The 23,008-nt window shown below is 48.8% G+C and overlaps 1 protein-coding gene across 2 annotated transcripts in view; it reads right to left on the bottom strand.

The window, feature by feature from the left end:
* Nucleotides 1–23,008, bottom strand: part of ZSWIM8 (zinc finger SWIM-type containing 8) — a 2,332,791-nt gene that overhangs the window by 843,037 nt on the left and 1,466,746 nt on the right. For both annotated transcript variants that reach the window (XM_069240531.1, XM_069240532.1), the window contains exon 18: nucleotides 819–1,041. In XM_069240531.1, the coding sequence (XP_069096632.1) occupies nucleotides 819–1,041 (223 nt within the window). The remainder of the gene's footprint in view (nucleotides 1–818; nucleotides 1,042–23,008) is intronic.

Raw genomic sequence — 23,008 nt, 5'->3', positions numbered from 1 at the left:
AATTACCAAGCTATCATGAAGTAAAGTTTCAATTCTATTAAGGAATTGGAGGTAAAGGTTATTCAACCCACTTGAAGCTACCACTGTGACCCCACCCACTGAAAGTAAGGAAGATTGAGGTTAATTACATTTCCACAGATCATAAATGTGTTAAAAGTGATTGTATGGTGTTAGTAATGACAGTGTGAAAGAGAGTATGTGAGTGATCATGGCTGATGATAAGGAACTGGTTTTGAACTCCCACTGGTTATGACTTACTATTCTGTGCTTGAGGAAAAATTACGTTTTTTTTGTTTGTGATTTTTCAGCTTGTTTATGGCTGCTGAGTAGAATGAAGGAGGAAATGGATATTTAATGTTCACCTTTGAATCATTTTACCTTTAAGATAACTAGGAAATTTTACAATCACTTGGATAAAGTCCTTACTAGACGTGGTCTAAAAGATGAGTCATTTCACTCATGTCTATGTCTACGTTGGCTTAACAAAACCTACTGCCATATCATGCACTTACAAAACTAGCTGAATTATTATCGTCTTATCACCAGTACATATTTCTCATAACACAATTTCATTTCAACATGAGTAATTATGGAGTTTGAGGAAAAATGTAAATTTTTTGGAAATGCTGTACCCCTTCGACAGCAAAATCATGTTTTAGTGTGATCTTTCTATGCACATATAGGTTCTTCTTTTCAAACTGGTTTCCAAGTAGATTGTAAATGGCAGTCTTATTTTCAAATGCACGGCAGAGGTAGCTTGATACACGACAACGTTGTGCCCAACAAATATACAAATACATAAAATCTGTGACGTTTACCTTCCAACCTCCACTGTCTTGGCTCGAGCACCTCCGCTGGCTCTCCTGCTGCCACTAGATGAGGAGGAACCAAGCGAGTCACTCGATGAGCTGCTAATGCTGTCGCTGTCCTGACCTCGGGCCCAGGAAGTTGCTGCCCATCCTCCACGCAGAGGACGGCGACTCAGAGTGGGAGAGCTGTCCGAGGTAGTCTCTGGGGCACTGCTATCAATACTAGCCATGCCTAGAGTCCCATAAAGACAAAATGAGAGTGAAATGAAATGGCTCAACTCTTCCCTGCGTTACTCTCGAGTGACATATCTTCCAAACTACTCGTATTTTGCACAGACCACAGCTTGAAATGTAAAAGTGCTAATCATTATTTTATGCACATTTTAAAATGATCTAATAACTTGTGGATGTAGTTCCTAATTCTGAGGTACCTCTAACATCATTCGAAAGATTAGAACTGATTACTGCCTACTGAAACAGCATACATTAAATCCATCAAAAACATCATCTACCCTAATTAATAATTTACTTTCTGACAGTTGTGAGTTGGTGTTAGAAGTGACAGTTACATTTAGATGTGGCAGTGATGTGTGAAGTACGGCTCTTACTGGTCCTTCCTGTTTAGTCTCTATTTTTGTGATATGTTTATCTGTGTCAGACATCTGGAGAGTGGCTTGATTTACTGTCATCTCTACATTGCTAAGCAATGGCCTTCGATCATCTATCACATTTGCCACACAGTGGATTATGTCATCTACATCTCTGTTTTTAATACCAAGGGGCAAACTGGCCAACCTTCTATCCTCATTAAAAAATCTATATTAGGAATAATAAATATCCTTAGATTCAAATTCAGTCAGTAGACATTTCAAACTGCTTCTGTGGTGGTAAAACATACTTTCCAGCATAATAATGGTTTGGCATGCAGTTGCTCAATTTTGCTAAAGATTTTGAGAAGGGACGAGGGACAGATTGCAACCAATAACAAGTGACAAACCCTGGCCTACAAATAAATAATGCATACTAGGACTAGACCAAAAAAAAGAAAGGAAACGTGAGCCAGAAATTCCTTCTATGTATTAAAATAAGGCGTGAATCCTGTTTAAATGCATGTAGCAATACACTGGCTATAGCTTCGGCGGCCGGAGAGACAGGTTTGGCTGAGGGACAAGATAGAGTGGGCAATGGTGAGGAAGGACAGATTAATCTCCCAAGAAGATGTGAAAAACTCATGGAAAATGTGCAGGGATGGTGCAGAGGCTGTTGGATCCCCTGGATGGTTGACACCATGAAGCTGAGTGTTAGGCATGGAAGGACATAGGGGAAATGAAGAGCAAACATATTAGCACTGACTGCGCATGGATCACGCGTGCTGAGGCTTGTGAATAACGAAATAGGTTTGTAAACAAACTGACTGTTGTGGTAGAGGGTGCAATATGGTGGAGACCAGGTGGAGCTAGGATATGACTGAAGATAGATGACCTGATAATGTAATGCTTTTGCTGTAGGCCGAATGGACAAATTAATTATCATCTGTAATATTTCTGGTGAATATGATATCCACCTGCCTACTCCTCACCTTTTGAAACTTCTCAGAATGACAGGCAGGATCCAGAAGAACAAGTTACTTACCTTCAGGAACGCTGTTTCTGGTAGAGACTCTATCTAACCACAGATTCATCACCTTTAGATTATTCCCCAGGTGTTAGACTGAATCCAGAAATGTTCTCAGCAGTACATCTGTGTGCCAGTAGGTCAGCTGCTATAGAAGTTGTCCACCCTTCCATATGCAAAAAGCAAACTGGCTTTGATCAATGTGCAGATTCCTAGACATAAGATTTTATTAATGGATAAAGGGGAGAATCAGTGAGAAATCTGAAGTTCAATAGAGTCTCTACCAGAAATTTAAGTAACGTATTCTTCTAATAGAAACCTCTAGCCAAAGATTTCCCATCTTTTGAGTAGATAACATAGCAGTACGTATTAGGAGACTCAAAACAAATAGTCTTGTAGGCCCAAGAGAGCAAAATGCCCCTCTCGGCAAACCTGGCTGTCCAAACAGTAAATGTTTGTGAACGTATTGAGTGACACCCATGTAGCCACCAAGCAGATGTTTAGGAACACAGCGATAGCAGCCTTGGTAGAAGTAGCCTGGAGTCATTCCAGAGGCTGTTTTGTGGCCAGTGCATAGCAGAACTTGATGCAGAGTACGATCTGTGGGAGACAGTTGTTTGCCGCCCGGGCTTTACTTGTTTTACTCTAGCAAACCCCACAAGGAACTGATCATCCTCCCAGTGTTCTTTGGTACAATCAATGTAACCGCTCAGAGAACCTTAGGGGTCCAAGCGACGGAATCTCTTCGGCCTTAGATGGCTGAGAAGGACCAAAGAACGCTGGCAGGATGATGGTTTGGCCAACATGGAATGGTGCACAACTTTAAGCAAGAATGATGCTTGTTTCAGCAGAACCATTTTTCTGGGAAAAAGGTGGCATACTGTGGATGAACACAGAGAACCTGCAGCTTAGTCACTTGCTGTATCTTTTTTATGGTGACGAGGAATACTGTCTTGAGAGTAAAAGCCAAAGAGGGCAGCTGTGGAGCGGCTGATCGAATAACAGATCCTCAATTCATATCGTTCTGGATACCATACTTTCTGAGTAGAATCTGGGGCCACCAGGATGACTTGGGCCCGGTCAGACCTGATCTTCTTCAGAACTAAGTTGTATATGTGGGAAGGCATACTGAAGTCGTGAGGTATACTCTTCAAGGATCCCATCTGCCAGCAAGAGACACCTTGGAAACTCCAACGTGCAGAATTGCTGACACTGAATTTCTCAGCGGTGGCCAACAGATCAAGCCAAGGTTCTCCCCATTTGTAGAAGAGACCTTATGGCAACTCTGTGTGTAACTGGCAGCGTGACCAGCCAGGCATCAAAAGCTGAGTTTATTCTTCCTGGCACTCAAAGATCCTGCTAGGTGGTTCCCCAGCAGGAAGAGCTTTTGGTGGTCTAGACATTTCCAGAGGCATAGTGTCTACTAGCATAGGCCCCAGAACATCCCTGAGCTGTGACTGCTGCAGTACCATGTCAGTGGTGCTGTCCATAAGCACTTGTACCAGCCTCCCTCTGACGGATGAAAGGAATTCTTTCGACACCAAGTGGATAGCCTGCAGCTCCAGGAGCTTCACAGAGATCTGAGCCTCTGATGGAGACCACAGGCCTCTGATCTCCACCTCTCCCAGTTGGCCACCCCAACCCAGAAAGAATGCACGTGTCACCATTAACAACTCTGGATGGGGTACGGAGAAGGGTGTGCCACTGACCCAATCTCAGTCCAGTAACAACCGCTGTAGATCTGTCATAGTCTCCCCCGGAATCTGGATGTAGTCAGAGATGTCCCCTTGGTGTTGGGCCCACTGAGACTTCAGATCCCTCTGCAGAGCTCAAATATGCCAGATGGCATACTTAGCAAGCAGGATGCAGGAGGCCATCAGTCCCAATGGCCTCAGAGTTCACATTACTTAAACCTAGTAGAAAAGCTAAAAGGTCGGGATCACAGCATGAATGTCTTGTATGCTCCTTTCCAAGAGAAAGTCATGAAACCAAACCATGTCCAAAATGTCTCAGATGAAGGGGAGCGCCAGATGTAACACTGGTACATTGATAGTGAACCCGAGAGATGACAGGAGGTTTGCCATAGTATGGTGGTGCTTGACGACTGCCTGAGGTGAGCCCACCTTCAACAGCCAGTCGCAGATCTATGAGAAGACTAGTGCCCAACCTCCAACGATGTGCTGCTACCACTGCCATCACTTTTATGAACACCCACAGGGCGCTGGTAGGACCAAAATTGAGCACAGCAAACTAAAAATGCTGCTGTCACAACATGTACCGCATGTAGAGCCAATGGGCCTGCTGGACAGGTATATTTAAATAGGCGTCCTGCAGATTCAACTTGTTCCTCTAGTCTCCAGGGTCGAGGGCAGACAAGACCTCGGCCAGTGTAAAAATCTTGAATTTTTCCTTCCGTAGAAAGCGTATGAGTGCATAGGTCCAAAATAGGACAAAGGCCTTCCATCATTCTTTGACACTGGAAAATAGAGAGCAAAACAGCCACAACCTACTTTGGCGCAGGCACTCTCTCGATAGCCCCTTTGGCCAAAATGGCTTGCACTTCCTGTACTAAGAAGGATACACAGCCCTCCGTAAGTTGCTCTGGTAGAAAGTGTGGCAGAGTACCAATGAAAAGTGATGTGTACCCCTTCTGGACTATCTCCCCCCGGACACACATGTCCAATGTAATGTTCTTCCAATTCGGTAACAATCTTAGGAAAGTACCATCTTTCTTGGCATGTTACCCCCAATTTCGGTCTGTTTGTCAGTGTGTTTTTACTGTCTCACTGGGATCCTGCTAGTCAGGACCCCAATGCTCATAGTTTGTGGCCTATATGTCAGTATGTTTTACTGTGTTGTCAGTATGCTTGACTGTGTCACCGGAGTCCTGCTAAACAGAACTCCAGTGCTTATGCTCTCTCTGTTTCCAAATTTGTCACTTTAATCTAGAGACCACTTATTTTACTCTACATTGGCATACTTGCTCCTCCTTATAAGTCCCTAATATATGGTACCAAGGTACCCAGGGCATTGGGGTTCCAGGAGATCCTTATGGGCTGCAGCATTTCGCTTGCCACTCATAAGGAGCTCATACAAGCACTTCTTAGGACTGCCACTGCAGCCTGAGTGAAATAGTGCATGCACGCTTTCACAGCCATTTTCACTGCACCAGGTAACTTATAAGTCACCTATATGTCTAACCTTCCGTTTGTGAAGGCTAGGTGAAAAGTTATTGTATGTGAGGGCACCCCTGCACTAGCAGAGGTGCCCCCACGTTGTCCAGGACCAATTTCCCAGACTTAGTGTGTGCGGGGACACCATTATAAGTGTGCACTACATATAGGTCAATACATATATGTAGGTTCACAATGGTAACCCCGAATATGGCCATGTGAGGTGTCTAAGATTGAGAGGTTGTACCCCCAATCAGATTCTTGTATTGGGGGGCCAATTCCTTGCACCAAGGGGGCTCCACCATGGACCCCCAGTACTGCCAAACCAGATCTCTGAGGTTTTCCCTGCAGCCTTAGCTGCTGCCACCTCACAGACAGGTTTCTGCCCTTCTGGGGCTTGAGCAGCTCAATCCCAGGAAGGCAGAACAATGCATTTCCTTCAGGAGTGGGATGTTACACCCTCTCCCATTGGACATAGGCGTTACAGGCATGGGAGGGGCATCCTCCCAGAGCCTCTGGAAATGCACTGAAATGGTGCCCTCCTTGCATAATCCAGTCTACACTGGTTCAGGGACCCCCAGTCCCTGCTCAGGCGCAAAACTGGACAAAGGAAATGGGAGTGACGACTCACCTGTCCATCACCACCCCCGGGGTGGTACCGAGAGCTCCTCCATAGTGTCCCCCTGGGTTCTGCTACCTTGTTTGCAGGATGGTCAGGGAACTCTGGGAGCATCTGAGTGTCCAGTGCCAGCAGGGGACATCAGAGACCCTCCTGATAGGTGCTTACCTGGCTAGGAGACCAATCCCCCACTCAGGGATATTTAGGGTCTCTCCTCTGGGTGTTTCCTCAGATTGGGTTTTGCAAGACTCCAGCAGGAATCCTTTGCAACCTCTGCTTCATCTTCTACCGTTGGATCAACCGCAGGACTGCTCCAGGAACTCTACAACTGCAACAAAGTATCCAAGAAGGCTACTGCAACTCTGTAACTCCATCTCCTGCCAGCAACAGTTTCCAGGTTGTGCATGCTCTGAGGACTGCCTGTCTTCATCCTGCACTTGAAGAACCGAAGGAATCTCCTGTGAAGTGACGAACTCAGTTCCTTGCTTCAGCAGGAACCTCTCTGCAGCGACAACCGGTACTCTGGGACTCCTCTCCTGTTGATGAGTGTGATCCCTGGAACACAGGTGGTAGACCGAAGTGATCCTGACTGTCCAAAGGTCCAGCTGTCCAAATTTGGTGGAGTTAAGGGCCTGCCTTCATGAGCCAGACAGAACCCCTGTGCACCGCATGTTTTGCAGCTCCTTGGTCTTCTGTGCGCTTCTCCAAAAAATCCTTCATGCACAGCGTAGCCAGGCCCCCAGCACTCTTTCCTGCGATGCTCAGCTCCCTGTGTTGTTCTCCGGGGCGTGGGATCCCTTTGTGTAGTGCTGCGATGATCGCGATTTCCAAACTCTTTGTCTTGGGACGCCTGTGGGTGCTGTAGGGGGCTGGCCTGGCTTATAGTGGGTACCTTGTGGTACTTACACCCTGTGCCAGGTCCAGTTATCCCTTATTAGTAGAATAGAGGTGTTTCTAGCAGCTTAGGCTGATAGGTAGCTATGGCAAAGCAGCTTAGGCTGAACTAGGAGACATGCAAAGCTCCTACTATACCACTTATGTCATTTAGCACAATATCACAAGAACACACAATACTCAGAGTTACTAAAAATAAAGGTACTTTATTTTAGTGACAATATGCCTAAAGTGTCTCAGAGGATACCCTCACTTAGGAGGTAAGTAATATACACAAATTATATGCACACAAACCCAAAACAGGTAAGTAACAGTAAGAAAAGTAGTGCAAACAATGTAGAATCACAATAGGATGCAATAGGTAGACATAGGTCTAGGGGCAACACAAACCATATACTCCAAAAGTGGAATGCGAATCACAAATGGACCCTAGACCTATGGAGGTTGTAGAGGGTTGCTGGGACTGTAAGAAAACAGTAAGGGTGTCCAAGATACCCCACCCCAAGACCCTGAAAAGTAGGAGTAAAGTTACCCTACTACCCCAGAAAGACAGAATAGTCATGATAGGGGATTCTGCAAGAACCACAAGCACCAGCAAAACACTGAAGACAGATTCCTGGACCTGTAAAGGAAGGGGACCAAGTCCAAGAGTCACGCAAGTGTTTGGGGGTGGGAGGGGGGGGAGCCCACTAAAACCCAGATGAAGGTGCAAAAGGGCTGCCTCCGGGAGGAAGAAGCAGAAGATTCTGCAACAATGAAAGGGGCCAGGAACTTCTCCTTTGGATAGAAGATGTCCCACGGCGTGCTGGAGGTTGCAGAAGTGTTTCCACGCAGAAATACCACAAACAAGCCTTGCTAGCTGCAAGAGTCGCGGATGAGGATTTTGGGTGCTGCTGGGGACCAGGAAGGACCAGGATGTCGCCCCTTGGAGGAGGAGACAGGGGGGGGTGCTCAGCAACTCAGAGAGCCCCCGCAGAAGTAGGCAGCACCTGCAGAAGTACCGGAACAGGCACTTAGAAGATCTGTGAACTCAGAGTCACAAAAGGAGGGTCCCACGACGTCGGATTTCATCTCAGCGAGTTGGGCAATGCAGGACGGAGTGCTGGGGACCCAGGCTAGGCGGTGCACAAAGGAATCCTTAGAAAAGTGCACAGAAGCCGGAGCAGCTGCAAATCACGCACTACACAGGTTTGCTGTCTGGCGTGAGGAGGCAAGGACTTACCTCCACCAAATTTGGACAGAAGGACCACTGGACTGTGGGAGACACTTGGACCCAGCTCCTGTGTTCCAGGGACCACGCTCGTCAGGATGAGAGGGGACCCAGAGGACCGGTGATGCAGTAATTTGGTACCTGCGTTGGCAGGGGGAAGATTCTGTCGATCCACTGGAGATTTCTTCTTGGCTTCCAGTGCAGGGTGAAGGCAGACAGCCGTCAGAGGATGCACCACCAGGAAACAGTCGAGAAAACCGGCAGGATGAGGCGCTACAATGTTGCTGGTAGTCTTCTTGCTACTTTGTTGCGGTTTTGCAGGCGTCCTGGAGCAGTCAGGCATCGATCCTTGGCAGAAGTCGAAGAGGGAAGTGCAGAGGAACTCTGGTGAGCTCTTGCATTCGTTATCTGAGGAATAGCCCAGAGGAGAGACCCTAAATAGCCAGAAAAGGAGGTTTGGCTACTAAGAAAGGAAGCTTGGCTACTGAAAGAGGTAAGCACCTATCAGGAGGGGTCTGTGACGTCACCTGCTGGCACTGGCCACTCAGAGCAGTCCATTGTGCCCCAACACCTCTGAATCCAAGATGGCAGAGGTCTGGGACACACTGGAGGAGCTCTGGGCACCTCCTCTGGGAGGTGCTGGTCAGGGGAGTGGTCACTCCCCTTTTCTTTGTCCAGTTTCGCGCCAGAGAAGGGCTGGGGGATCCCTGAACCAGTGTAGACTGGCTTATGCAGGGATGGGCACCATCTGTGCCCATCAAAGCATTTCCAGAGGCTGGGGAAGGCTACTACTCCCCAGCCCTTCACACACATTTCCAAAGGGAGAGGGTGTAACACCCTCTCTCAGAGGAAATCCTTTGTTCTGCCTTCCTGGGACTGGGCTGCCCAGACCCCAGGGGGGCAGAAACCTGTCTGAGGGGTTGGCAGCAGCAGCAGTGGAAACCCGGGAAAAGCAGTTTGGCAGTACCCGGGTTTGGTGCTAGAGACCCGGGGATGCATGGAATTGTCCCCCCAATACCAGAATGGTAGTGGGGTGACAATTCTGTGATCCTAGACATGTTACATGGCCATGTTTCGAGTTACCATTGTGACGCTACACATAGGTAGTGATCTATGTGTAGTGCACACGTGTAATGGTGTCCCTGCACTCACAAAGTCTGGGGAATTTGCCCTGAACAATGTGGGGGCACCTTGGCTAGTGCCAGGGTGCCCAAACACTAAGTAACTTGGCACCTAACCTTCACCAAGTGAGGGTTAGACATATAGGTGACTTATAAGTTACTTATGTGCAGTGAAATGGCTGTGAAATAACGTGGACGTTATTTCACTCAGGCTGCAGTGGCAGTCCCGTGTAAGAATTGTCTGAGCTCCCTATGGGAGGCAAAAGAAATGCTGCAGCCCATAGGGATCTCCTGGAACCCCAATACCCTGGGTACCTAGGGACCATATATAAGGGAATTATATGGGTGTTCCAGTGTGCCAATGAGAATTGGTAAAATTAGTCACTAGCCTGCAGTGACAATTTTAGAAAGCAGAGAGAGCATAAACACTGAGGTTCTGGTTGGCAGAGCCTCAGTGATACAGTAAGGCACCACACAGGGAACACATACAGGCCACAAACTTATGAGCACTGGGGTCCTGGCTAGCAGGATCCCAGTGACACATATCAAACATACTGACAACATAGGGTTTTCACTATGAGCACTGGGCCCTGGCTAGCAGGATCCCAGTGAGACAGTAAAAACACTGTGACATAATCACAAACAGGCCAAAAGTAAGGGTAACAAGGCTAGAAAGAGGCTACCTTCCTACAGGTGCTGCCTGGTCTTCAGAGGGCCCTATGAAGTGCTGACAGCCCCCTCTATCTCCTCAGTCCGAGTTGAGACCCCCAGGTCCCTCCTGGGCCCAGGTAGTGCCTTTTCCCACCAACCACGACATTTGTGTGAGCCTAGGCTTGTTAGCGGAATCCAACAACGAAAACTAGCCTACATCCAACAGCTCGACGTGGGACATCTCTTGCACCAAGCATGAACCCGCAGCTGTATTCTTTGGTGCATTTCTGACTTTTTCTTCCATCCGGAGAATTCACTTTTGCACCTTTATCAGGGTTAGCAAGGGCTCCTGTTCTTCCTGGACTCTTCATCTATTCTTGGTCCTGGTCTCCTCTCTCCATAGGTTTCCAGGTCCGGGAATCCATCGTTGGTGTCTTGTAGTCTTGCTTAGTTTTTGCATAATCCTTTACCAAGACTCCTAGTGTGTTCTGAGGAAACTTGCGGTATTTTACTCCTCTTTGCCTGGGCTCAGAGGTGGGGTACTTTACTTACCATTGGCGTTTTCTTACACTCCCAGCACCCCTCTACACACTACTCTTGCCTAGGTGGGAAACCGACTTTCGCATTCCACTATTTTAGCATATGGTGTGTGTTGCCCTAAGGCCCATTCTAGGCTATGGTAATTTTCACTGTTTGCACTATTTTATGACTGTTTACTTTCCTGATTTTGGTTACCAGTGTATATTTTATGTTTTTTACTTACCTCCTAAGGGAGAATAGCCTCTAATATATTTTGGGCCTTGTGTCACTAAAATAAACTACCTTTATTTTTGGTAACACCAAGTATTGTCTTTTATTGTGTAGAAGTACTGTGTAACTATAGTGGTATTGCAGGAGGTTTGCATGTCTCCTAGTTCAGCCTAAGCTGCTCTGCTACAGCTACCTCTAGACAGCCTGGCTTCTGGACACTGCCTACATTTCACTAATGAGGGATAACTGGACCTGGTATAAGGTGTAAGTACCTTAGGTACCCACTACAAACCAGGCCAGCCTCCTACAATTGTCAGATCTTGCCTTCAACCTGGTGGCTGTGCTCCATTAAGGGCAGGCTAAAGGGATATGGCAGGTAGGGATGTAGAGTGGGGCAGGGGACAGAGAGGTAACTGAGTTTTAAAAAACAACAACAACAAAAATCCAACATTTTATTGATTTTACAACCAAGGTGTGAATCAGCACACCACACACAACATATGTACAAAACACAGCACAATGAGCAATAGTACAAAACAGCACTAAAACACCAATATTGAGTAATATGGAGTAACAATAATAAATATCAAACCAGGGTTTAAGCCACCCCTCCCACCTGTGTACTGGATGCATCAATGCGGCGTTGGTGTAGGTATCCCATATTGGGCCATGGTCTGCCTATATAGGGTTCTAGTTGCACGCCCCCGAGGTCCACCCAATATTTCCAAATCTTTTAGTATTTCTGGGGGCATCCTCTTGCTGCATATATGGGGAGTTCCAATTCCATACAGTAGTCCATGCTCTTGGCCCATGTTTCCAGGGGACAGGGGTCGGGGAGTGTAGGAGGCTGGCCTGGCTTATAGTGGGTACCTTGTGGTACTTACACCTTGTGCCAGGTCCAGTTATCCCTTATTAGTAGATTAGAAGTGTTCTAGCAGCTTAGGCTGATAGAGGTAGCTATAGCAGAGTAGCTTAGGCTGAACTAGGAGACATGCAAAGCTCCTACTATACCACTTATTTTAGTGAATCCTAGTTCGTTTTAATGGGATAACAGGAGTTAGCTTAGCCTCTGGCTTGCAGACTTGTGCCCCCGTCACCTAGTGACTTTTAACCTACTTAGCTTGCTCTGTCTTAGCCCATTTAATTATTTAATTCTTCTAAGATGGCTGCCTTGTTTATAGTTAGGCCACTTGTTATGAGTTACATTATCAGTGTCACCGCCCTAAGGCGTCAAGATCAAGCAACAAAGACAAACAAACAGTAGGTGTTCACACTTAGGGATTTTCCCTCTCTATACTTTTGAGGGATTGTTTATATTGATTGCCGTCCCAAGCATGTCTGTTATCTATTGTTTGGGAACACACCTACGTCAGGGGTCCTTGTAGATCTGTATAAATACATCGCACTTAAGACAGATAAACAGAGGGATTCCGACCAGAGGCCATCGCCACCATCGCTGATATCGATGCTGCAGTCGTGTTGACGCTGACCCAGTCTTCGTGTCCCTGCAGAATCTGAGATAGAGACCTCATTCCAGGGTAACAAGGGTTGGGGGCTCCTCTCATGGACATGGCATTGGCAGATTAGGTTTAGCAAACCCAGCTCTCCTTTAGGTAGGAGGTTAGGCCTCTCACATTAGGGTATTAGTGCATATTACATCTCGTATGTCTTTCTATGCATTGCAAGATGGTGGGGGACTTTGTAATAATGACTCTCATGTTCATAATTCTGTTCCTTGCATTATTCATTATCCCAATCATTGCAGCCCATGCAACTTATCGCAAATTTCAGTTATGTTAAATAAAAACTATTGAAACATTACTGCATCTTTGTCATTGCCTGTGTTTGCATGAGACATGATAGATCTGTGAGAAAGGGGTAATCTCCGTTTAACCACGACACTCCCTGAGATGTCTTATTCTCGAGTGCATGCGTAAAGGCTGCCACAAATCAACTTTTACTATTGTGTTTCTGGTGAGGTGCTGCTAGTGAGCCAGTAAGGTTGGGACACCAGTTGCGACTTGTTGTAGGAAAGGCATAGTCGCCTACAAGCAAAAGTACTGTCATCCTTTAACCAGCAGTCTTGCCCAGAACAAGAGTCCAAAGTACGACATTATGGCCCTCATTCTGACCCTGGCGGTCTTTGACCGCCAGGGCGGAGGACCGCGGGAGCACCGCCGACAGGCCGGCGGTGCTCCAATGGGGATTCCGACCGCGGCGGTAAAGCCGCGGTCGGACCGGCACCACTGGCGGGCTCCCGCCAGTGTACCGCCGCCCCATTGAATCCTCCACGGCGGCGCAGCTTGCTGCACCGCCGCGGGGATTCCGACCCCCCCTACCGCCATCCAGATCCCGGCGGTCCGACCGCTGGGATCCGGATGGCGGTAGGGGGGGTCGCGGGGCCCCTGGGGGCCCCTGCAGTGCCCATGCCACTGGCATGGGCATTGCAGGGGCCCCCGTAAGAGGGCCCCTACATGTATTTCACTGTCTGCTGCGCAGACAGTGAAATACGCGACGGGTGCAACTGCACCCGTCGCACAGCTTCCACTCCGCCGGCTCGATTCCGAGCCGGCTTCATCGTGGAAGCCTCTTTCCCGCTGGGCTGGCGGGCGGTCTGAAGGCGACCGCCCGCCAGCCCAGCGGGAAAGTCAGAATTACCGCCGCGGTCTTTCGACCGCGGAACGGTAATCTGACAGCGGGACTTTGGAGGGCGGCCTCCGCCGCCCGCCAAGGTCAGAATGAGGGCCTAAATCACTTAGCACTATATCATAAGAAACACAATACTTAAAGTTACTAAAAATAAAGGTACTTTATTTTAGTGACAATATGCCAAAAGTATCTCAGAGGATATACTCCCTTAGGAGGTAAGTAAAATACACAAAATATACACACAAACCAAAATCAGGTAAGTAAACAGTTAGAAAAGTAGTGCGAACACTGTAGAACACAATAGAATGCAATAGGAGACAATAGGCCTAGGGGCAACACAAACCATATACTCCAAAAGTGGAATGCAAACCACAAATGGTCCCCAGGCCTAGTGTAGTGTGTAGAGGGTCGCTGGGAGTGTAAGAAAACACTAAGGGTGTCCAAGATACCCCACCCCAAGACCCTGAAAAGTAGGAGTAAAGTTACCCTACTACCCCAGAAAGACAGTAAAGTCGAGATAGGGGATTCTGCAAGGACAACAACTGACTGCAAAGCACTGAAGACGGATTCCTGGACCTGAGGACCTGCAAAGGAAGGGGACCAAGTCCAAGAGTCACACAAGTTTCCAGTGGGGGCAGGAGCCCACTAAACCCCGGATGAAAGTGCAAAAGAGCCATCTCCGGGTGGAAGAAGACGAAGATTCTGCAACAACGGAAGGTGCCAGGAACTTCTCCATTGGTCAGAAGATGTCCCACGGCGTGCTGGAGGATGCAGAGTTGTTTCCACGCAGAAAGACCGCAAACAAGCCTTGCTAGCTGTAAGAGTCGCGGTTGAGGATTTTGGGTACTGCCAGGGCCCAGGAAGGACCAGGAGGTCGCCCCTTGGAGGAGGAGACAGAGGGGGCGCTCAGCAACAGAGAGAGCCCACGCAGAAGCAAGCAGCAGAATCACCTGAACAGGCGTTCAGAAGATCTGAGCATGGTGGTCGTCTCAGCACAACAAAAGAGGGTCCCACGAAGTCGGAGTCCAACTCAGCGAGCTGGGCAAGGTAGGATGGAGTGCTGTGACCTGGGCTAGGCTGTGCATAAAGGAAGTCTTGCAAAAGTGCACAGAAGCCCTAGCAGCTGCAGTTCACAAAGTACACAGGATTACTGTCTGGCGTGGGGAGGCAAGGACTTACCTCCACCAAATTTGGACAGAAGAGCCACTGAGCTGTCGGGGACCCTTGGATCCAGCTCCTGTGTTCCAGGTACCACGCTCGTCAAGATGAGAGGGGACCCAGAGGACCAGTGATGCATAAGTTTGGTGCCTGGGTTAGCAGGGGGAAGATTCCGTCGACCCACGGGAGATTTCTTCTTGGCTTCCAGTGCAGGGTGAAGGCAGATAGCCCTCAGAGCATGCACCACCAGGAAACAGTCGAGAAAGCCGGCAGGATGAGGCGCTACAATGTTGCTGGTAGTCTTCTTGCTACTTTGTTGCGGTTTTGCAGGCGGCCTGGAGCAGTCAGCGATCAATCCTTGGCAGAAGTCGAAGAGAGAAGTGCAGAGGAACTCTGGTGAGCTCTTGCATTCGTTATCTGATGAGAAACCCACAGGAGAGACCCTAAATAGCCCTCCGAGGAGGATTGGCTACAGAGAAAGGTAAGCACCTATCAGGAGGGGTCTCTGACGTCACCTGCTGGCACTGGCCACTCAGAGGTCTCCATTGTGCCCTCACACCTCTGCATCCAAGATGGCAGAGGTCTGGGACACACTGGAGATGCCCTGGGCACTTCCCCTTGGGAGATGCTGGTCAGGGGAGTAGTCACTCCCCTTTCCTTTGTCCCGTTTCACGCCAGAGCAGGGCTGGGGGGATCCCTGAACCGGTGTAGACTGGCTTATGCAAGGAGGGCACCATCTGTGCCCTTCAAAGCATTTCCAGAGGCTAGGAGAGGCTACTCTCTCAGGCTCCCTATTTCCAAAGGGAGAGGGTGTAACACTCTCTCTCAGAGGAAATCCTTTGTTCTGCCTTCCTGGGACTGAGCTGCCCAGCCCCTAGGGGGGCAGAAACGTGTCTGAGGTTTGGCAGCAGTGGTAGCTGCAGAGAAAACCCCGGAAAGTTAGTTTGGCAGTACCCGAGCTCTATGCCTGAGCCCCGGGGAAGCATGGAATTGTCCCCCCAATACCAGAATGGTATTGGGGTGACGATTCCATGATCCTAGACATGTTACATGGCCATGTTCGGAGTTACCATTGTGACGCTACATATAGGTACTGACCTATATGTAGTTAACATGTGTAATGGCGTCCCGCACTCACAAAGTCTGGGGAAATTGCCCTGAACAATGTGGGGGCACCATGGCTAGTGCCAGGGTGCCCTCACACTAAGTAACTTTGCACCTAACCTTCACTAAGTCAGGGTTAGACATATAGGTGACTTATAAGTTACTTAAGTGCCGTGTAAAATGGCTGTGAAATAACGTGGATGTTATTTCACTCAGGCTGCAGTGGCAGTCCTGTGTAAGAATTGCCTGAGCTCCCTATGGGTGGCAAAAGAAATGCTGCAGCCCATAGGGATCTCCTGGAACCCCAATACCCTGGGTACCTAGGTACCATATACTAGGGAATTATAAGGGTGTTCTTGTGTGCCAATAAGAATTGCTAAAATTAGTCACTAGCGTGCAGCAACAATTTTAAAAGCAGAGAGAGCATAAACACTGAGGTTCTGGTTAGCAGAGCCTCAGTGATACAGTTAGGCACCACACAGGGAACACATACAGGGCACGCTTTATGAGCACTGGGGTACTGGCTAGCAGGATCACAGTGACACAAGCAAAAACAAACATACATACAAGTAAAAATGGGGGTAACATGACAGGCAAGATGGTACTTTCCTACAGGAAGGGGGCACGTCATGTCTTTCCACACTCTAGCAATGCTTCTTTTGGTGATAATCAAGCCCAGCCAGAGAAGCACCCTCTGAAATTGCATACCTCCTAGGTCATCTGTGATATGGGGGAGGGTAAGTCTGGGACTGCTCCAGAAGTGGGAAAGTGTAGGACATTGCCAGAAGGTGTGGAACAGGTCTCTCTGTGGGTCCTTGCATCTCAAACAACTCCCGGTGGCATCAGGCCCATGTGATGTAGCCGGGCTCTAGTGAAGTAGATGCTGTGGAGCAACTTCAATTGTATAGTTCTAAACTGAGAGGCTATTACCGCCCAACTGTGGGCTTCCATCGCCTCCCTCCAATCATCAACAGCTAGCTGACCGAGTTCCCCGCCCCATGCCCTCCTCACTGCCACCATTGGATCAAGTAGAATCTGTAACAGCATCTTATAGATCTCTGACAGTTTATGCTCCTTAATGTTAGTAAGAATAATTTTGGCCTAAAATGGGGAGAAATTGGGAATATCCTGTTCTGACTGTAAGACAGCGGCATGGCGAAACTGCCCCTGTATCGAAAGAACTGCATACGATGCATGTTGTATTCTACCTGTAGGTCTTGAAAATACTTCATTGTCCCATTGTGGAGTACATTCCCAACTGTTGAGATGCCAATGATGTCCCAAGCAGAGAGTTGAGTACCCCTCTACAGTAGGGTCTCCGGGTCAACCCACTAGCCTTAAGGGCCGCAGTCCAAGCCCACAGAACAACTTGTGTGGTAGGCAAGAGAGTTGTAGGGGCAGCACTTCCACAGAGCAGGTGTGGAAGGTTCTGGCAACCCATCACCCATCTATCTACAGTATACACCGGATCCTCAAATCCCACCACGCCACAATTTGTTTACAATGAGTTAGTGTGCTGCCCAGTAATACAGAGACATAGATGGGGTAGTTATTCGATCCTCATAAACCGGTTGACAACATTTCCCCCTACCCACCCCAAGACCCCTTCCCCCTAGAGCAGTGAACTGATTTGCGCATTCAACCTTGTTAAAGAAGGACTTGTCTACCTGTAAGGGATAATTTTCAAGTTGGTAGAGGAGGTGCAGTAAAGAGGTCATCTTGAAAATGACGGAGTATCCCAGCAGGGGAAGAGGGAGGGTGAACCAAAATTTAATGTTGCGCATCAAGCTACCATCTGTGGCAACAGGTTCCGTTCACAGGAGCGTAATGCATCTTCCGTGATGCAGACCCTAGATACTTGAACCTGGAGGGAAGAACTGGTATCCCTGACGTTCATGGCATATTTACTGGGCATGGGGCAATGGGATAGACTGCTGATTTCCGAGGATTTAAAAGAAGACCGTTGTAGGAACCGAAAGTGTGTAAAATCTGAGGTGCCAAGGCTCCCGACAAGTCCAGGTTGCCCAGAAACAGTAGGACATCATTGGCATAGAGTGAAATTCTATTGCACAGTTCGCTGGACCACTGGAAGGCCTTGAAAAGCACGTCAACTCTCACCCAGGGCACCAGGGGCTCAATCACCAGTGCAAACAACAAGGGTGATAGAGTACAACCCTGACGAGTGCCCTGTGCCACAGGGAACCCCTCAGGGGTCGCCCTTCCAAAGCACACCCTGGTCTTAAGAGTGGAGTATAAGAGGCACACATATCCTATAAACTACTAACCAAACCCTAAACAGGACAAGAGGGCAAACAAGTATGCCTAGGCCACCGAGTCAAAGGGCTTCCAAAAACTGATGGATCAGAGGGCTTTATGGCCTCGGAAGGTCAAGTTTAGGGTAACCACGCTGTGTAGTTGTCTTAAGTTATGCTGAGTGGCCCGCTGGAGCATAAACCCCGACTGGTCCTGTTAATAATTTTTGCTAGGCAGGTAGCTAGCGTTTTGGGCCAGATTTTCACATCTGCATTCAGGAATGATATTGGCCTGAAGTCCCCGCAGTCCGTGCCCTCTGTAGCTGGGTTCAGTACATCCACATTTTCTGCAGTTCTAGGATCTGAGGGTAGTTCACCTCTCTCTAGAGCCTCCTGAAATGTCTCCAGTAACACTGGGCCGGTCTGTGGCCAAAACGCCACTGGAAAACCGTTAGGGCCCAGCGCCTTGCAAGCTTAGAGCTGCAAGCAGCTCATCACAAGTAACGTCAGTCTTCAGAGAGTTACGTTCCTCGGGAGACAGGCGAGCCATCAACAGGTCTAGTACAAATTGATGCAAGTCTGCTCGGGGGCTCAGTGCTGTGCAGCTCCCAGTAGTTGGCTGCGAAGGCTCATGCAATGGGCTCTCTCCCAGTCACCAGAGCCCTTTGGCCTGTCATCAAATAAGCTACCGGAGCACCCATCTCCCTTGGGGTGTGTAGGAAAGTACCATCTTGCCTGGCATGTTACCCCCATATTTCACTTTATATATGTTGTTTTAGTCTATGTGTCACTGGGACCCTGCCAGGCAGGGCCCCAGTGCTCATAAGTATGTGCCCTGTATGTGTTCCCTGTGTGATGCCTAACTGTCTCACTGAGGCTCTGCTAACCAGAACTTCAGTGGTTATGCTCTCTCTGCTTTCCAAATTTGTCACTAACAGGCTAGTGACTAAATTTACCAATTCACATTGGCATACTGGTACACTCATATAATTCCCTAGTATATGGTACTGAGGTACCCAGGGTATTGGGGTTCCAGGAGATCCCTATAGGCTGCAGCATTTCTTTTGCTACCCATAGGGAGCTCTGACAATTCTTACACAGGCCTGCCAGTGCAGCCTGAGTGAAATAACATCCACGTTATTTCACAGCCATTTACCACTGCACTTAAGTAACTTATTAGTCACGTATATGTCTAACCTTCACCTGGTGAAGGTTGGGTGCAAAGTTACTTAGTGTGTGGGCACCATGGCACTAGCCAAGGTGCCCCCACATCGTTCAGGGCAAATTCCCCGGACTTCGTGAGTGCGAGGACACCATTACACGCGTGCACTGTACATAGGGTGCGACCTATGTACAGCGTTACAATGGTAACTCCTAACATGGCCATGTAACATGTCTAAGATCATGGAATTGTCCTCCCAATGCCATTCTGTCATTGGGGGGACAATTCCATGATCCCCCGGGTCTCTAGCACAGAACCCGGGTACTGCCAAACTGCCTTTCCGGGGTCTCCACTGCAGCTGCTGCCAACCCCTCAGACAGGTTTCTGCCCTCCTGGGGTCCAGGCAGCCCTGGTCCAGGAAGGCAGAACAAAGGATTTCCTCTGAGAGAGGGTGTAACACCCTCTCTCTTTGGAAATAGGTGTGAAGGCTGGGGAGGAGTAGCCTCCCCCAGCCTCTGGAAATGCTTTGATGGGCACAGATGGTGCCCATCTCTGCATAAGCCAGTCTACACCGGTTTAGGGATCCCCCAGCCCTGCTCTGGCGCGAAACTGGACAAAGGAAAGGGGAGTGACCACTCCCCTGACCTGCACCTCCCAGGGGAGGTGCCCAGAACTCCTCCAGTGTGTCCCAGACCTCTGCCATCTTCGAAACAGAGGTGTCTGTGGCACACTGGACTGCTCTGAGTGGCCAGTGCCAGCAGGTGACGTCAGAGGCTACTTCTGATAGGCTCTTACCTCTCTTGGTAGCCAATCCTCCTTCCTAGGTAGCCGAACCTTCTTTTCTGGCTATTTAGGGTCTCTGCTTTGGGGAATTCTTCAGATAACGAATGCAAGAGCTCACCAGAGTTCCTCTGCATCTCCCTCTTCACCTTCTGCCAAAGGATCGACCGCTGACTGCTCAGGATGCCTGCAAAACCGCAACAAAGTAGCAAGACGACTATTAGCAACCTTGTATCGCTTCATCCTGCCGGCTTTCTCGGCTGTTTCCAGGTGGTGCATGCTCTGGGGGTAGCCTGCCTTCTCTCTGCACCAGGAGCTCTGAAGAAATCTCCTGTGGGTCGACGGAATCTTCCCCCTGCAACCGCAGGCAACAAAAGACTGCATCACCGGTCCTCTGGGTCCCCTCTCAGCACGACAAGCGTGGTCCCTGGAACTCAGCAACTCTGTCCAAGTGGCTCCCACAGTCCAGTGACTCTTCAGTCCAAGTTTGGTGGAGGTAAGTCCTTGCCTCCCCACGCTAGACTGCATTGCTGTGTACCGCGTGATTTGCAGCTGCTCCGGCTCCTGTGCACTCTTCCAGGATTTCCTTCATGCACAGCCAAGCCTGGGTCCCCGACACTCCTTCCTGCAGTGCACAACCTTCTGAGTTGTGCTCCTGCGTCGTGGGACTCCCTTTTGTGACTTCGGGTGGACTCCGGTTCACTTTTCTTCCAAGTGCCTGTTCAGGTACTTCTGCAGGTGCTGCCTGCTTCTTTGAGGGCTCCCTACATTACTGGACGCACCCTCTGTCTCCTCATCCAGGTGGCGACATCCTGGTCCCTCCTGGGCCACAGCAGCATCCAAAAACCCTAACCGTGACCCTTGCAGCTAGCAAGGCTTGTTTGCGGTCTTTCTGCGTGGGAACACCTCTGCAAGCTTCATCGCGACGTGGGACATCCATCCTCCAAAGGGGAAGTTCCTAGTCCTCTTCTTTCTTGCAAAACTCCAAGCTTCTTACAACAGGTGGCAGCTTCCTTGCACCCTCAGCTGGCATTTCCTGGGCTCCTGTCCACTCTCGACACTGTCGCGACTATTGGACTTGGTCCCCTTGTCTCGACACTGTCGCGACTATTGGACTTGGTCCCCTTGTCTTACAGGTACTCAGGTCCGGAAATCCACTGTTGTTGCATTGCTGGTGTTTGTTCTTCCTGCAGAATCCCCCTATCACAACTTCTGTGCTCTCTGGTGGTAGTAGGTGCACTTTACACCTACCTTTCAGAGTCTTGGGGTGGGCTATTTTTCTAACCCTCACTGTTTTCTTACAGTCCCAGCGACCCTCTACAAGCTCACATAGGTTTGGGGTCCATTCGTGGTTCGCATTCCACTTTTGGAGTATATGGTTTATGTTGCCCCTATACCTATGTGCTCCTATTGCAATCTACTGTAACTTTACACTGCTTGCATTACTTTTCTTGCAATAACCTGCATAATTCTGGTTTGTGTACATATATCTTGTGTATATTTCTTATCCTCATAGTGAGGGTACTCACTGAGATACTTTTGGCATATTGTCATAAAAATAAAGTACCTTTATTTTTAGTACTTCTGTGTATTGTGTTTTCTTATGATATTGTGCATATGACACCAGTGGTATAGTAGGAGCTTTACATGTCTCATAGTTCAGCCTAAGCTGCTTTGCCATAGCTACCTTCTATCAGCCTAAGCTGCTAGAAAGACCTCTTCTAAACTAATAAGGGATAACTGGACCAGGCACAAGGTGTAAGTACCTCTGGTACCCACTACAAGCCAGGCCAGCCTCCTACAGGGTACAAAGCCAGTGTAAAGTTGTACAGGCCTTATCGTCCCATTGGTAAATTCTACTGCGAGTGGCCATACAAACTTCCCTCGCTTCTTGTTTAAGCTCTTGATGAATCAGGGTCTGTGCATGCAGCGAGTCCCTCAGAAGAGAATCCTGTATTGACGTCGTAAGGTGGCCATCTAGGTCAAATATGCGTTCCTTGAAGGCTTTGACCCTCCTCCGGCCTTCTTCCTTTTGAAATTTGGAATAACTAAGAAAGTGCCCCCTAATCGTGGCTTTCGGGCCTCCCACATTGTACCCGGGCAAGAGACAGATTCCTAATTGTCAGTAAAGAACTGTTGCCACTTGTGTTGACACATTTCTAAATTCTCCTTGTTGGAGGTTCCAGCAATCCAGGCGCCAGCCCGTTGCCAATGTCCTGGGGCCCCAAGCCAAATTCACCACCACCAGTGAGTAGTCAGAGAAACTCCTGGCTAAGAGTCTAACATCTAGGACTCGAAGGCTCTTGTGGCTAGTCGGGAGAAGGAGCAGTGTTGACCCGAATAAAAGGAGTACCCCCACTCCCCCAGGTGGTGTGCTCTCCATATGTCAGTCAGATTTAAGTTGTGTGTAAAGGTTGCAAGGAGGGTCAGTCTGCAAACAGCCTCAGCAGTAGTAGAGGAACAGTCGATGCTTGAATCACACACCCCATTGACGTCACCACCTAGAAGCCACGAGGCCTCCTGGATCTCCTTCACAAGGTCTCCCAGTTTAGATAACAAGCCAGACGTGAGGGGAGGCGGAGAATACATACACACCAAGGAGATAGGTAGGCCATAGAGGATACCCAACACTGCCACATATTGGCCCAGGCCATCATACCATGCCTTGCAAACCGCCAAGGGTGTGTGTTTCCTGATTAAGATGGCCGGTCCCCTGGAGCTGTGATGGAATCTGGTGTAGTACACTTGGTAATACCCCCTGCGGGCCAGAAAGGGACACTTGTTTCCCACGAGATGGGTTTCCTTGAGCATGACTATGTTTGCATCCGTTCTCGAGGCTGCCTTGTGGACCACCCCTCTTTTGATCTTGTCCAGCATCCCATTCATGTTCCAGTATAGAACTTTAAGTGTATTCAAGGTTGCGGTCCCCTGCCTGCAGGCCACATGGTGAGTGGGATCAGCCATAGGGCCTGATTCTAACTTTGGAGGACGGTGTTAAACCGTCCCAAAAGTGGCGGATATACCACCTACCGTATTACGAGTTCCATAGGATATAATGGACT

The sequence above is a fragment of the Pleurodeles waltl genome, chromosome 6 (genome assembly GCF_031143425.1).
Source record: "Pleurodeles waltl isolate 20211129_DDA chromosome 6, aPleWal1.hap1.20221129, whole genome shotgun sequence".
NCBI classification, from domain to species: Eukaryota; Metazoa; Chordata; class Amphibia; order Caudata; family Salamandridae; genus Pleurodeles; species Pleurodeles waltl.
This window is presented reverse-complemented; position numbering and strand designations above follow the sequence as displayed.